Consider the following 16,383-nt stretch of genomic DNA (forward strand, 5'->3'; position numbering starts at 1 on the left):
AACAGATTTTTCAGACAGCGTGGGTCTGGGAAATAAATCCAGTCCGGGTTTTGTCTGAACGGGGGTGGGGGGGGGGGGAACCTGGAAGGCTGCGAGGACTCGGGGAGAAGTGGGGGGGGGGCGGCGGCGGCGGCGGCGGTGAAGACACGACACAAACAGCTCGCTCCCAGGACACCGCGGTAGGCCCCGAGCGCGCGGGCGCAGGGCCCGGAGAGGCGCGCGCCGGTCCGGCCGCCGGCCGCATGGAGCGCAGCGCGGCCCGCGACTCCCGGGCGGCGGCGCAGGCGGAGGCAGCTGCAGCGCGCTCGCTCACACCCACCCCCGCCCGCGGCCGGCGCGCCGCCCCGCCGTAGCCGCCGGCGTCCCCGCGGGCCGGGCCAGCGAAGGCGGCGCCCGCGCGTCTGCCAGCCAGCGGCCCAGGCCAGCCTCGGAGGCGGCCCCCCGCAGCCCGGTAGAGCCCCGCGTCCCCGGGCCCAGCCGCTGCCGCGAGCAGCCCGGCGCCCCGGCCCTCAAGCCCGGCGCAGGCATGCAAGCGAGGCGCCTGGCCAAGCGCCCTAGCTTGGGCAGCCGCCGCGGGGGCGCTGCGCCCGCTCCCGCCCCCGAGGCCGCCGCGCTGGGGCTCCCGCCCCCCGGCCCCAACCCGGCCGCCGCACCGGGAAGCTGGAGGCCGCCTCTGCCGCCGCGCGGGACCGGCCCCCCGCGCGCCGCTGCCGCTGCTGCCGCCGCTGCCTCGTCGCCGGTCCTTCTGCTTCTGGGTGAAGAGGACGAGGACGACGAGGGCGCGGGCCGGAGGCGCAGGACGCGCGGGCGGGTGGCGGAGAAGCCCCGAGGGGGAGCGGAGGAGGAGGAGGACGACGACGAAGAGGACGAAGAGGTGGTTGTCGAGGTGGTGGACGGCGATGAGGACGACGAGGACGGCGAGGAGCGCTTCGTGCCTCTCGGACCCGGCCGTGCGCTTCCCAAGGGCCCGGCCCGGGGCGCGGTGAAGGTGCGTGCAGGGTGTCGAGGGCACGGTGAGGGGAGGGGGCGCAGCGGGGCTTGGCGGGGTGGCCGGGCGCCGGGGAGGCCGAGCGGAGTCGCGCGGGCCGGGAGGGGTGTGTCGGGCGGCCGTGGGCAGCGCGCGGAACGGCGGCTCGGCGGCGCCCGGGCAGCCTGTAGCTGCTCCGAGGCCGAGTGGGTTCGTGGGCTCGCGTGCCTGGGGGCTGGGGAGGGGGCGGGAAGAAGGCTTCTCCGGGCAGGGTGGGGAACTTGGGAGCCGGTTGAGGTAGGAGCGGATTGCTCCGGATCGGCAAGGCATTGACATTTTATTCTGCCCTTGGGGGAGCAGGAGTGCTCCCTTGTTCAAGCTTCTGGAAACTAGCAAGCAACCTGCAACACCTCCCTTCACCTGAGAACAGTTGTTGATCGATTTCCACCACGGGCACTTGTGAGGGAACCGTGAGCCTGTGCAGCAGTAACCAAACGTTGGTTTTCGCATGCTTTTTGCTGGTTCCTCCCTCCCCCCCATTTCTCCCCGCGCTTTTCCTCGCCCTCCTTAAACTGGACATCCCAAGCACTTTGTTTAACACCCCCCCCCGCCCCGCCTTAAGATACAAATGAGGAAAGAGGAAAAACAAGAAAGGTGTGTGGGGAGTGGGGGGTGGGGGTAGCATAAATGTGAGTTTCGGCCAAGAATTCTCACCAAGTCCTCATCCGTGCTAAAGCAATGAGCGATCTTTCCGTTTTGTATCTTCAGGAGATAAAGGGGTTATTATTACACAATTGACTGACTGAGCTTCCAAGCTCAACTGCGTTGAGGTTCATGCACCGTGTATGTTGCTAAGAAGTTTTGAGGGCAGCAAGTGGCAAGCAATGAAGAGTGCTTTCTGTCCAGTGGTTCTTTTGTTGTTGTTGTTGTTGTTTTTGTTTTTCGAGACAGGGTTTCTCTGTGTAGCCTTGGCAGTCCTGGACTCACTTTGTAGACCAGGCTGGCCTCGAACTCACAGTGATCCGCCTGCCTCTGCCTCCCAAGTGCTGGGATTAAAGGCGTGCGCTACCACCGCCCGGCTGTCCAGTGGTTCTTAAGATACAGAACAGCCAAAAGTTCTTGGAGCTTTCAGAAGAAAATACATATAAACAAGCGAACTTGCTAGAGATTGTTGTTTTTAACAACATTCTCAAAAGTGTCTGGAAGCTTGAAATTATATATTACAAAGAAAAGTTAAAACAGCAGTAGCCGCACAGTAGATATGGGAACACGTTTCTTTGCTAGACCACCCTGAAGCATGCCTGGCTCCCATTGTGAGAAGATTTAAGCAAATGGTCATTTGGGTGATTGTTTTTGACATCTGCTTGTTGGAATCCAGACTGTGCCCACACTCATTACTGCTGCCTGCTGAAAAGCTGGCTTTGTCTGGCAACAGGATCTAGCTGGATTTGAATTAAGTTCCATTGCATCAGTGACAATGAATAAGACAGAGCGACTCCTGAGCAGTTTTGTTCAGACTCACTAAAAATGTGTCTGGGGTTTGAACAGTGATTGTACAAATTGAGATAGAAAAATTAATAGTAAGTTCTGCCCTGTGATCCACAAGCAGGCCCAGTGTAGGAAAGAAATCTGTTCTTGAAACTTGAATATCTAGGGTGTGATTGTTAGCATTAGCAAAAAAAATTTTTTTCACATCTCCAAATAAATTCAAATTCTTTCAAATTTCTAACACATTGCTTTGCTCACAACTTTTATAGCGCATTGCTCACAGCTTCTTAGAAGTTACATGTTGAATATGCTGTGGTATAATTTGTCGTCTTTTTTCAACACTTTAGAGATAGACTGATACTGTATCTGAAGAGATTTTTTTTTCATGGAACATGAACAAATAAATTTACATTTCTATATATTCATTTGTTTGACAAGTACTTATTGCGCACCTACGTTGTGCCAGGTTCTAATCTAGAACACAGCAGGGGGTGACTTTGTAATGCTTGCACATGCTGCGCTGCCGTGTAGCAGCTCACCAGTGTGTAAGCGGGACGTGGGAACTGTGGCCTGTGCTGTTGCTGCTCACCTTTCTGGGAGGAGCCAGTGATCATACCAGAGTTGACTAAAGCAAGGAGATGGGACTTTATAGAGCAAAGGGCAGAGATCAGCAGCCTGGTTCTCAGCTCTTCCTTTCCCCTCTTAGCAGATGACAGAGGTGAGGCTATTATTTCTTAGGATGGGAAGAGCCCAGCAGATTATCAGGGAGTGGATATTTATAACCTTTTCTTTAAAAGATATTAAAATTGTGTGTGTGTGTGTGTGTGTGTGTGTGTGTGTGTGTGTGTGCGCGTGCGCGCGCGCAACTTAGGGAAGTCAAGAGGACAATTTTGTATGGAGTTCTTTCCCACCCACCTTTTTGCTTTCCAGAGTTCAATCTCAGGTTGTCATGCTTGACTGGAAAGTGTCCCCACCCTCTGGAATATCTCAGCTGGTCCTATTATAACCTGAAGGAAAACACCTCTAAGAATTCTGTTTCCTCTTTCCTGCTTAGCCCTGTTCGTCAGACCTAGGAGCTGTCACCTAAGTTGTCATGGAGCTGGTGGGTGGGACGCTTGCTCTGGTGTATTGCAATGAGATATCTTGAGGGCAGCCAGTGGTGGAGATGGCAGCCAAGTCATTTGACACAGCCTGGTTCTTTTGCCCACTGCATCTTCCTTGCAGATGTAAATCAAATACACTTAGTGCAGGAGTTGATCACACTGAGACTCAGGAAATAGAAGCAAGGGACTGGGGAATGGGAAAAGGAAAAGACAGGTATGGCCTGGCAGGCTTGGGTTAACAGTGGAGGGAAATGGTGCTATTTTAAGATTCTAGAAAAAAAAGAGAGAAGGCTTCTGAGGGTGTGTGTGGGTGGCTGGGTGAATGGGGGGAGCTCCGCACCCTTTCTTGGGAGGGGCGCACACTTTCTTGGGAGGGGCATTTGACGTTCAAGCGGAAACACTTTGCATAGGATCTTTCCAAAAGTCAAGCCTGGGGAGTAGCACTCTAACTGTTCAGGTGAGGAGCGGCACATGGCTGCGCCTGGGACTTGGTAGGAAGAAGGTGTCTCAGAGGCAAGCCTGGGCCAGTAAAGGAAACGGCAGCCCTTAAAGAGAGTGTGAAGTCTTTGGAAGGTTTTCATCAGGAGCCAGGTGGTTGGTATTTTTCAAAGCTTATACTGGGGAAGAACAGAGACCAGCAATGGGAGCCCGGGAGAGCTGTGAGGTAGTGGATCCAATACAGCCCTGGGAGATGTGAGGGCTGTTTGGCAGTAGCAGCCAGCAAGAGTGGGATTAGGACAGAGTGGATCAACTCAGGGCCCGTTGTTGAAGCTCAACCTGCCAGAGCGTTTGATGGCCTGGATGAAGGAAGTGACGGAAGAGAAGAATTCAGAATGAGCTCCTGGCTCAGAGTATGGTTGAATGCGGCATTTGCTGAGATTGAGGAACAGCGGGGCTGAGTGCTCTGTTTGAACAAATTAAGAGTGAGGTGATGGGAAACGTTTAAGTGGATGTTGCAGGCGGCCTGGTGGGCTTGGGATGTGGAGCTGAGGAGGAGATGTGGCCTGGAAAGGGGGAGATCTGAAAAATCCCCAGCATGTTGATGTCAGATGCCATATAGCTGTCACATGGGTGCTTTCCCTGCATGTATATATGTGCGCCACATGCAGTGCCATGGAGACCAGAAGAAGGTGTCATCCCCTGGAACTGGAGTTACACATGGTTGTGAGCCATCACGTAGCCACTGGGGATTGGACCCAGGACTTCTGGAAGAGCGACCACTTTTAACCACTGAGCCGTCTTTCCAGCCCCCCACCCCACTCTGTCATTCTTGACAGAACTTTGTGTTGTTAGTCAGGTAGACTGAGCCTGAGGAGGTGAGGGTCTGTTCACGGATCTCTTTTTGACAAGTTTTGTTCACGGAGCAAGAAGAAGGGTCTGTTTTGTTTTTTCAGATGAGATGAAGTGAGCTTTGGATTAATGATGAACAGTATGATGCCTTTTCTGAAAGAGGCCACACTTTCTGTCAGTTTTCTATTGCATTATAACGAATTACCATGCACTGAGCCCCCTCCCCCTCCCCCCCAGTTACAGCCAAGCCTTCTGTGAGTTATGAGTCCAGTTTTAGCTTGAACTTTGTCTCTTGGTAAATCTCCCAAAGCCACGGGTTAGAGGAGTTCATTTCTCATCTTGAGTTTGGCCAAGAAAGAATTTATTTACTTCTAGGTTCAAAATGGATGGGCAGAATGCATTTCCCTGACTCTGAAAGCTCGAGGGCCCTAGCTTCCTGTTGACGGCACCGGTGGAGTGCTCCAGGTCCCCAGTTCCTCCCAGCTGTTTTTCATGTGTGCCTTCTCAGCAATGGCCCCTTGGTTTATCAAACAAGCAAGAAGAATCTTGGGGCCACCAGTCGCGTAAGGTTATGTCTTCCATGGGCAGAAGTGAACTGCAACTGTCTTTGCCATGCTTTCTCTGTTAGAAACAAGTTTCCAGGTTCCAGTCTGAAAGGCAGAGATTATACAAGGGCCCTAGTACCTGGAGGTGTGAGGATCGTTGGGCATCATCCCTGGGAAGTAGGAAAGGAACAGACAGAAGGGGTGTGTGTGTGTGTGGGGGGGGTGACTGCATAGGGAGCGTCACTGGAAAGCTGAAGAGCCTAGAACCCAGGTGGACGAGGGGTGCCCTTTGAACTCTTCTGCCAGTGAATTGGGAAAGGTAGAGAGTGGAGGAGTCCAGCTGCAATACATGGTTTTATACATGTGATGCTCAGGCGGCATAGTGCATGCCTAACGGCCTCCGTTCTCCTGTGCAGCAGAAGAGCAGGAGTAGGTGAGGGTGAGGTGAGGGCGAGTTGAAGAGCGGGAGGTATATGGGAAAGCAGGAAAGCCAGTGTGCTAGGGAGATGAAGTAGTGTTACCAGACCATATAGAGAGCCCACCTGGGGTTTGTGGTTCTGCGTGTAGAGAGCAAGAAGCTTGCCTGGGGGGCGTGGTTTCCCCAGCTTCACGCTCTTGCCTCCTACCAAGTATGATAACCATAAAAGTAATCCTAGCTAACATACAGCGAGTGATTCTCATGGCTTGTGCCATCTCAAGTGCAGATTTGTTGTAAACTTCACCAGGCTATATTTCGGGTATTACGTTAGCTTTATAGAAAGGACAAACAACTAAGATGTCGTGCCATTTGGTGGAGCCCTGGCTAGTCTCCCTGCTGAGTGGCTGCTGTGGGGAAGGCAACGCTGGATCAAGCAGGGTGAGTTTTCAGCAGCAGGAGACTGGGCAGTGGAAAGGAGAGGAACTGGTCCTTGCTGGTGCTGCCTGGACTATGGCTACCAGGAGGTCCCATGGGATCCAGAATAATATAAGGGCAGGAGAGGGTGAAAGAGGAGGAGTAAAAAAGTTGTAGAGGAAACAGGTTAAATCAATAAAGCCATGGCAATTAGATTCCAAAAGAATATTAAGTGTCCACTGCATCCTTTTTGAGATGGGAATTCTAAATATTTCATCTGAAGGAGGACCGTCTGAGAATATAAGACTTGAGAATTAGTGGGTCCCCCAATCTCCAGCTGAGGATAACAACTTAGGTGTGATCCTGCTTCAAGATAGATGATTGCAAATAGAGGCTTGGGTTTGCACCCATAACCCGGGCTTGTAATCACACCTTGCTCCCTATGGTTTGCCTGGATCTGGTGTTTCTAGGATTTTAGCATCATATCCAAATAATTGGGAGCATGCACATAAATAGTAAAGTAAACAAGAAGTCTTATTTAATTTATCTACAAATTATTAGTGTGTGTGTGTGTCGGGGTGGGGGAAGCGCATGCTGCTGCTCACACGTGTGGCAGTTGGAAGACAACTCTGGGGAATTGGTTCTCTCCACTTTCTTGTCTGTGTCATGCTGTGTACTCTGGGGCTAGCTGGCCTCTTAGCTTCTAGAAGGTTCTCTTGTCTTTGCCTCTTGTCTTGTAGTAATCATGTTCCATCCACTTTTTAATGTATTTTTAGAACCTGCATCCTGAATATCAAACTCAGGTCTTCAGGCTTCTGTCCAAGTGCTGTGACCCACCCCACTGAGCATTCTCACCACCCTAGTATGTGACTTAAAGAGACTATACAGATCCACTACAGGCGAGCAGTGGGCCATTTCAGCTAGAGTGGCCAAGAGTAGCAGTTATTGTTTGGGGATTGCCACTGTGAGGTGTGTGTGTGTAGGGGTAGGGGAAGAGCTGGTTGCTAAGAGGGATAGTGTGAGTGATTTTCTGTTTTGATTGACAGGCATGAAGTATGTAAGTCTTTCTTTAGTGTGTATATTCTTTCCCACAATGCATCTGCTTTTAATCATATGCCCACCCAGGCATAATGTGGGGAAAATAGGAGATTTCCCCTCTAAAAGTTAACTTAGGGGGAATAGTTTGCCTTGCTGTCCGTGTATTCCAAGCTGGTTCAGGCTGCACTGGCCCCCTGCCTTGAATTCTCATACACATACTAGGGCATTTTTTAATGGAAACTAAGCACAAAAGGGGATTACAAGGAGTTGCTGAAGGAAGGGAGACCTAGTGCACTGTTCAACGCTGAAACCAGGGTATAAATGTGGCTCAGTATAGGGAGGGCTCCCAGGTTGCTGAGTACACTGCTAGAAAAGGGGTGTAGTCATAGCTCCAGCCCAGGGGAGTCCCGGTTCCTAAGCTTTCCACTCTCTTAACTGTTCCCTTCTGAAGCCTCCTGAAGTGCGTCTGGGAATTCCATGCCCATTTTTTGCCAGATAGTTGAGAAAGCAGAGAAACTGGTGCTACTAAGTATTTGTATTGTACTAATTGGTTGCTATAGTTTAGTCTTAATTGAACCCAGAAGAGAAACTTTGTATTACAGGGCTTTCAGTTTCCTCATTGTTAGGTTGCCTTTGCATACCCATGTAACCCTGCCCATCCCCCCTCCCCCCCAGAGAGGCTGTAAAAATACTAAGTGACACAGTGAACAATACTTCAACTAGCATTTTACTAACAAACAGTAGAAGGGCAGTGTCAAATGGAGGAAGGATTTAATAATATCTCTGTATTTGGCAAGGACGGAACAGCTGGGAGCTTGGATAACAAGGCCCAGGACAGCGCTTTTCAGTGCTTTGTAGTAGTTTAACCAAGCAGAACCCAGCAGTCTAGAGAGATTGATAATTCACTGACATAATAAACCTAAGAGGAACCTGGACATGAAAGATTGCTGGAAGTCCTCCACCAAGATTTCCTGTTTTGAAAAACTGGGAACAAAATGCTTTTAAATAAGGTAATGTGTGTTAGCATCGCCATTCTCAGCGCCCATAGTGTTAACTGGACATAGTACGTGGCTGCACGCTAGCTCTCCAGGGATGCTTAATTATCTTGCGGCTTATCTCTTGACCATCAGATGACTCACGGAGCCTTTGGCAGGGCTCTGGGTCCCACACTACCTTCTAGTTTGCTACTAAGTTCATGTTTTGCAAATTGTGTTGGCTCAGGCAAAAAGCGTGTGCTAAAGATACTACACAAGGCCATCATTCACAGTCCTGTAGCCTGCTGGGGGTGGAAGGGACGTGGGGATTATCTGGTAATCGAATACCTTCTCTGTGGAGGATACAGGCTTGCAAGAAGAGATAACGGCCCAACTCTGGCTTCTGATACGCTGCCGCCCTCTGCCCACCTCTAGTCACTACCCTCCTTCTAAGATTGTTCCTCGTGCCCAGGAATGATCGCTCTCTTGGAGTTGTAGCTAGAAACACCAGTTTTCCAAGGTATTCTGTCAGTGTTGCTTGTCAGCATCTAACTTTGAAAAGTTCGTTCTCGCAGTGGTACTGCAGGCAGGGGCTGCCCAGGCTGCCGGTGGTGTGGAAGGTGGAGCTCTTTCTCTCTGTGCGTAAAACCTGCCTGCACCTACCCCTGTCCACTTCACTGAGGTTTTCAAAGGACACATGTACTTAAGAGAACGCTGACATATCGAAAGTCACTGAGAGCCAACAGTCATGACCCCTTGTGTAGTGTGTGCCTGATAAACTTGCCTAGCAAAAGTAGTTACGAGCCATGAACTGGGGTCTCTCCTCTTTTTTTTTTTTTTAAACACTTGACTGTGGTTGCATAGAATGGCCCGTACAACACACACACACACACACACACACACACACACACACACACACACACACACACACAAAACCCCTCACCTCTTAATGAGGAGGAGCCGCAGCCCTTGCGCATGCTTGAACCTCGGACTGGATTCACTCTGCAGCCCATCTCAGTCAGATGAGCATGTGCACCGGGCTCCAGAGGATCTGAGGGAGAAGGAATGCCTGCCCTTCCCACCTGCTGCACTTGCAACATTAGAACTTCAGGTCTTGTCCCAGTGACGTCTGCGCTGCTTCCTCAGCCAGGAGTTCGTCAGCTGCCTCCCACACTCTCATCTTCAGGTGTATGCATGGCTTCTGTCTGGCTTTCTGAAGAATTTCCCAATACTCACAACCAAGCCCGTGGCTTAGGCAAACCTCCGTTTCTAAGTGAGGATGATTGCTGTGCAGGTGCTGTTCATGGTTGGTCTCATTCTTTACTTGGCGTGCACGCGGAAGTAGCAGTGCACAGCATGGGCTGTCCTGGCTTATGGGGAGCCTGCCGTGCAACACTCCGCCAAGCTGATCTGTAGGGAGGTGTGAAGTCCTCTGTTCTCTTTGTTTATAAGAAGATCATGATTAGTTCTCCCAAGCCAACTTACTGAGTCACAGCTTGGCATGCAATCTTGATATATACCTTAAAACAATGGCAACCAGTTTATGTAAAGAAAATTATATGGTCTGGCCAGAGGAATTCCTGGACTGAATTTGGCAAGTAACCACAATTGTTACTCTTTAGTGGATGAGAAGGGACAGACTATAACTCTGAAATATGGTGTAGTAGAATTAGAGTGATTAAATTCTTCCACTTCACTGAAGGTACTGTTCTGGAAAATACTGTGTCAGAATTTCTGGGAAAGACTTGATTTTGTGTGTGTGTGTGTGTGTGTGTGTGTGTTCATGTACATATGTACATCTGTTTGTGGAGGCCAGTGATCAGGTTAGGTGTATCACTCACCATTAAGTTAATTAACTTTAAAAACATATTTATTTATTGTGGGTTTGTATTTATTGTATATTGGGGGTGGGTGCTGCATATATGTCTGTATACCACATATAAGGGACTAGAGTGGTAGACCAGTGTGAGATGCCATGTAGGTGCTCTGTACGAGTAGCCAGGGCTAATTGCTTAGGCATTGCCGCAGTCTCAGCATTTTCTTCTTGAAACAAGGTGGCTTACTGCAAGTGGAGCTCACTGATGGGGCTGGACTGGCTGGCCAGGGAGCCCTAGCGATCCACCTGCCTCTGCCTCCTCCGCACTGAGGCGACAGGCGTGCACTGCCATGCCTGGCTTTCTTTGCAAGTAGTGGGGATCTGGACAGCTGTGTGGCAAGCTCTTTACTGACCGAGCCACGTCTGCAGCCTCTGCTGTAGAGTTTTGGAGAGTCTAGGACTTCACAGGAGCACACATTTGGGTTGGAGTCATTATGGGTTGTGGTACACCATAGGACTGTGAAGAAGGTGCCCCTGTGCTTACCCTGTGAGGGCGTGGTTCCATGTGCTTTACCAGGAGATTCTCAGGGACAGCCTTGCTTCCCCTATGTGCAAGGACAGAATTATCTTCATTTTAGGGCACACTGAATGGCCAATCAAAATGAGGGAATATCAAGTGAGAGGACATTTTAAATTTAATCTTCCTCCCCTTTCCTCCCCTTCTCCTTCCCTCCCTTCCTCCCTCCTTCTCTCCCTCCGTTTTCTCTCTCTTCTCTTCTCTTCTCTTCTCTTCTGTATATCCTAGAATTTTATTTGCTAAATCTTGCAGTCAAGAGAATGGTTCATCTGTGGGACTTTCACCTAGTCTTCTTAATAAGATGCCACAGGAGTAGGCTTGAGTCCCAGCAGGTGCCCCTGCAGTGCCCCCCCACCCCACCCCCGCCCCCGCCAGTTCTCTGTAAATCAGGACATGATGCAGAGCAGGCTCTGGCTTCAAGTCCTGGCTTTGCCAAGTGCTCCCATCGACTTTACTACTCTGTGCGTCAGTTGTTAGGGTCCAACATCTGAGGCAACTATAGCCCATCATTAAAAGTTGCTCTGTGGCCCAGGGACCTCCCCAGAGTGCGTGTAAGTGGACGTGCATTCCTTTATGGTTTTGGAAAGGATCAATTTGTCAGTTTTAGGATCCCAAGTCCTTCTCCTCTGTGTGTGGTGCTCACTAGGTGTTTCAGTGACTCATTCATCTGAGCTGCTGGGGCAGTAATGAGCTTCAGTTTTCCTCCCAGCCCAGATTGCTGCCAGACTGTCTTCTGTACAGCTGTCCGTCTGGATGTAGGGCTCTTGTACTGCAGGAGCCCGTAGCCCAGCAGGGAGGGGACCCTCTGCACCACTGGGTGGTGTTGCGGCCTGCTGTGGGAACAGACTTTTTCTAATTGTCTAGTTTTCATGGCTGAGAATCTCTGGGGTGTGGACTTGACCTTTCTAGGTTTCTGGGTTGGTGTCTTGGATTTGGTTCATGGGGAAGACAGAGACCATTAGCCCAAAGTTTACTTGTCATATCTCCTTTTTCCCCCTGTGTGGGAGCTGCTTAGCAGGGGAGAAAGTACTCTAAGTGAGTCAGTTCTAGAAAATCTAGTTAAAAACAGATAATAGAATTTTTTCCCCCTGTTACAAAGCATAATAATAATAATACTAACAAATTGAAAAAGTAATAGAATGCTGACATGGAAATGCTGGTCTGACCATAAAGGGGTAACCGAGTGTGTACCACAGGCCACCGTTTGTATATTTTGCAAATATTTTTAGACTGCCTGCTTCTTCATTTCCAGAGCTCTTTTTCTTTGGATTGGTTTTGGGAAATAGTGGTTTTGGTTTGAGATAAAGAAACAAAAATCTGGACCAGGGAGATGGTTCAGCAGGTAAAATGTATACATAAGTCTGATGCGCTGAGTTCAGAACCCACATTAAAACAGAAACAAAGAAAGAAAGAAAGAAGAAAAGAAAGGCCGACTGTTGTTGCACACATGTAACCCCAGCTTTCTATGGCAAGGTAGAAGGCAGACACCGAGAAATCACTTGGAAGCTTATGTAACAGTTAGCCTGCAGTGTGCACTGCGCAGTGACCCTGCCTCATAACAAAATAGAAGGGAGAATGAATGACTTCCAAAAACTTGTCCTCTGACCTCCACGGGTTTGCTATGGCATGTGCCCATCCCTTCCCCCCCCCCCAGCGTTCATCCTTCTACATGCACTAAACTTTGTTTTGTTTTTTTTGGTTTTTGTTTGTTTTTTAAGACAGGGTTTCTCTGTGTAATAGCTCTGGCTGTCCTGGAACTAGCTCTGTAGTCCAGGCTGGCCTTGAACTCATGGAGATCTACCTGCCTGTGCCTCCCAAGTGCTGGGATTAAAGGTATGCACCACTACCGCCTGGCTTAAACTTATTTTAGAGACTTTGTTTGTTTGTTGTTTTTGTCTCACTAAATAAGTCTGGCTGTCCTGAAGCTCACTACGTAGACCACATTGGCCCTGAACTCACAGAGATCTGCCTACCTCCACCTTCCAGGTGCTGGGATTAAAGACACGTACCACCACACCTGGCAAGTGTGTGTGTGTTTGCGCCCGCTACATGAATAGATACCCATAAAGGCCAGATCCCCTGAAACTGGAATGATACGCAGTTGTAAGCACCCTGACATGGTTGTTGCAAACTAAACTCAAGTCCTTGCAGGAGCAGTGAGGGATCCTAACTAATGGACTCTTTCTCTAGCCCCAATTACAAAAGAACAAAAAGCTGGGTGCAGTGACACACTCCTGTAATCCCAGCACTCGGGAGGCAGAGGTAGGTGGATCTCCGTGAGTTCGAGGCTAGCCTGGTCTACAAAGTGACCCCAGGACAGCCAAGGCTACTTAAAAGAAAAAGAAGAAAGTAAATTGTTCTTAGGCGTGGCGGCCCACACCCTTGCAGACCTATCTCCTCAGGAAGGCTGGGGGAGGAGGATCAGTTGAGCTGGGAGTTGGGGACCAGCCTTGGCTAACATACGTAAGATTCTGTACTCAAGCAGACACTGTCAAGTGGATTTTAGAGGTGCAAGGAGGAAAGCAGGTGTTCTTGTGGGCCTGACCGTAGCTGATGCAGTAATGAGTTTCTAACGGACTTATGTCATCTGCTACATCTTTACTTTTCTAGCTGTAAGCCCCTGCTCATGTGAACTGTAAAGAACGTTAGCTTCCTTGGCCAGCTGGGCTGGAAGCTGGGGCTGGGAAGTGAGACAGAGAGGTTTGAGAAGTATGGTTGTAATAGAATTAAAAATATATATAGAGAAAAGTACCATACAGCATTTACCCCCAGGGAAGGGGTCACTATTAATTTGTGTTTATGTTCCCAAAGAAAAATGATTGAAATACCAGGGCAACATAAAGGAAAGGACTTTTTAGGTCACTAAGATATGGGGTTGACAACATTCTGTCAGCACCGAACGCTGAGTGCCACAGGTACACACTCTTTTTTTTTTTTCTTTAAACAGGGTTTCTCTGTGTAGCCTTGGCTGTCTTGGACTCCCTTTGTAGACCAGGCTGGCCTCAAACTCACAGTGATCCGCCTGCCTCTGCCTCCCGAGTGCTGGGATTAAAGGCGTGTGCCACCACCGCCCAGTTGGGTGCACTCTTATAGCTTACAGACGCTCCTCATGGCTAGCCTCATTTGACCCTCTTGATAAATGTAGAGGTTGGTACCATTTTTCTTGTTTTGTGGATGTGGAAAACAAGCCTCAGAGAGAAATGGCAGCTTCTATGGAAAGAAGTCCACATGAGGTAATTTCATATCAAATGACACAGATATTTGTCAAACATTTCAGGAAACAGTTGGGACCAACAGATTTAAAAAATAATTGGAATCGGTACCTAAGCAACAATGGAGATTTAAGGAGAGAGGAGACTTTTTTGGATCAACTTACAAATTAAAACAATGTGAATTGCCGTTTTCGTGAGTTGTCAAGCTTCATGTAGCGTGCGCTCACAAGTCAGCTGCGAGTTGTTCACTAAACACTGAGTTGCATGTTTTCTATTAATCTGGGTTGAGATCCAAAGTTTAATTAAGAACACATTCTTCAACTGCGTGTTTTAGACAGTGTTTTCAATTAGTAGATTCATGTTCTTCCGATTCAAAGTGAATCTAACAAAATATTAGAAAACTAAAAAGAAATATGAATGATGATCTTAGAACTTAAAAAAAAAAAAGTGAGCCAGGCGCAGTGGCACACACCTGTAATCCCAGCACTCAGGGAGGCAGAGGCAAGCAGATCTCTTGAGTTTGAGGCCAGCCTGGCCTACAAAGCAAGTCCAGGCCAGCCTGGTCTACACAGCCAAGGCTACACAGAGAAACCTTGTTTCAAAAACCTACACGCCTTTAGTTCCAGCACTCGGGAGGCAGAGGCAGGTGGATCTCTGTGAGTTCAAGGCCAGCGTGGTCTACAAAGCAAGTCCAGGACAGACAAGGTAACATAGAGAAACCCTGTCTCAAAAAACCAAAAACCAAAACCAAAACCAAAACTGAACAAAACAAAAAAACAAAAAACAAATGTGAAATGTCTCCATTTGAGAGAAAAATAGTCTCGTTTCATATGCTGCTTGTAGTAAAAAATTGTCAGGATGGCGGGATTAACTCTATTGGTAGAGTGCTGCCACGCATGCATGGTGACCTGAGTTCCATCCGCAGGACCCAGGTGTAAAGCGGGCATGGTGCAGCGTGCTTGTAGTCCCTGTTAGTTCATTAGGGAATCCCATCGTTAATTATGTGTATATACATATGTGTGTTCACACATTCACTTTTGTGCTGGTGCCTGTGAAGGGAATGGTGGTTCCTCTGGAGCTGGAGCTACAGGCACCTAATATGGGTACAATAGCAGTAGCACTTTGTTGTTGTCATTGTTGTTTTGAGACAGGGTCTCACTGTGTAGCTCAACCCGTCCTGGAACTCACAGGCTGGCCTTGAACTCACAGAAGCCTGCCATTAAAGGCATGCGCCCCCATGCCTGGCCTAGGAGTAAGCACTGACCTGCTGAGTCATTTCTCCAGCCCCCTCTCTCTCACTGGGACCTGCGACCTGCTGCCTAGCTCAGGCTCCCTGGACAGTGAGTCCCTACCAACCTGTCTTCCCAGGATCCCCTGGACTCACTGTTTATGTGGGTGCTAAGGATAAAACTCAGGCTCATAAACTCAAAACAGCAAAACCTCTATCCCCGAGCTGTGTCCTCAGCCTCCAGGTCTCGTAAGGATACGAGCCTGGCCTCTGAGTTACGTTCACAATTGCAGCTGTCATTACAGTCAATGCTGAAACTTGTCACCCCTCTAGAGTCACCACTCGGTGTGGTGCGGATGTGGAGCCGCCACACTAGGGATTGCTTTTTGTTTTCAGTGCCCCTAAATCTTTGTTTATTGTGGTTGTTTAGGGAGAAAAGGTGGAGCCAGGAAGAGAGGTAATATGTTAGAAAGCTTTAGGGACTGTGAGGGAAAAGAAGGCAGAAAAGCAAGATAAAATGTTCAGTAAGCGAGCCCAAGCCTTGCGTTCGCTGTGGCTCAGGGGGGCTGGTGTTAGTGAACTGGGCTCCCAGGAGCAAAGGGAGAGGAATCAGGGAGATACAGACGGGTCCTCATTTTCCTTCTCGACTCCTCCTTGTAAATTCCAGCTAAAGTGTTGGTGTTGAGCAGTAACTGTAGAGTTGACTTATATCCAAGCTATGTCCTACATTGCTTTTTGATACAAAGACTTAGTATATAGCTTCAGGCTGGCCTCAAACCCTTAGTTGCCCTGCCTCAGTCACCAGAGTGCTGGGATGGCTGGGATGGACCATGACGCCTGGCTTGTGGGTAGTCTGTGGCCGTGGGGGACTGTTCTTCCCTTTTCCCTTTTCAGGACTGTGTGTGGAAGGTCTTCTCCCATCACTCCTCTTCATTCCCCGTCCTGAAGGATTTGGGATAATACACAGATGTGGTCCGTGTAGACCTAGCAGTGCAAATGTTTGCCATGGAGACAGTGAAGAATCGACTTTCCCCGGAGGGCAATCAATTGGGAGCAAGGGTAGAGAATTCTAACTTTGTTCAGGGTTTTCAGAAGATCCTTGGGCTAGAGTCACCTCAGAAGTTAAATATAGGCATGCGTGTTGTTATTGTGATGGTTAAAAGGCTCAGATAAATTAAAAAATAATCCTGTAGTACAAGAAGCAAGATTTGGGGAAGACTGGACAGGATCAGATACACACAGCCAGTGCATTTGGCTGTATTTGTCCCATTTCAGCATTTGGACATGGTCAACAAGGCACGTGTGTGCTGACC

General features: G+C 49.3%; 1 protein-coding gene across 2 annotated transcripts in view; it reads left to right on the top strand.

Annotated features, from left to right (window-relative positions):
• The first annotated feature begins 425 nt into the window (after positions 1 to 425).
• Positions 426 to 16,383, top strand: part of ZNF704 (zinc finger protein 704) — a 185,963-nt gene continuing 170,005 nt past the window's right edge. For both annotated transcript variants that reach the window (XR_014780071.1, XM_084786077.1), the window contains exon 1: positions 426 to 988. Coding sequence is in view for 1 of the 2 variants with exons in the window: in XM_084786077.1 (XP_084642203.1) it covers positions 527 to 988 (462 nt within the window). In the remaining variant the exon portion in view is untranslated. The remainder of the gene's footprint in view (positions 989 to 16,383) is intronic.

The sequence above is a fragment of the Acomys minous genome, assembly GCF_964271855.1.
Source record: "Acomys minous genome assembly, chromosome: 1".
In the NCBI taxonomy this organism is placed as follows: Eukaryota; Metazoa; Chordata; class Mammalia; order Rodentia; family Muridae; genus Acomys; species Acomys minous.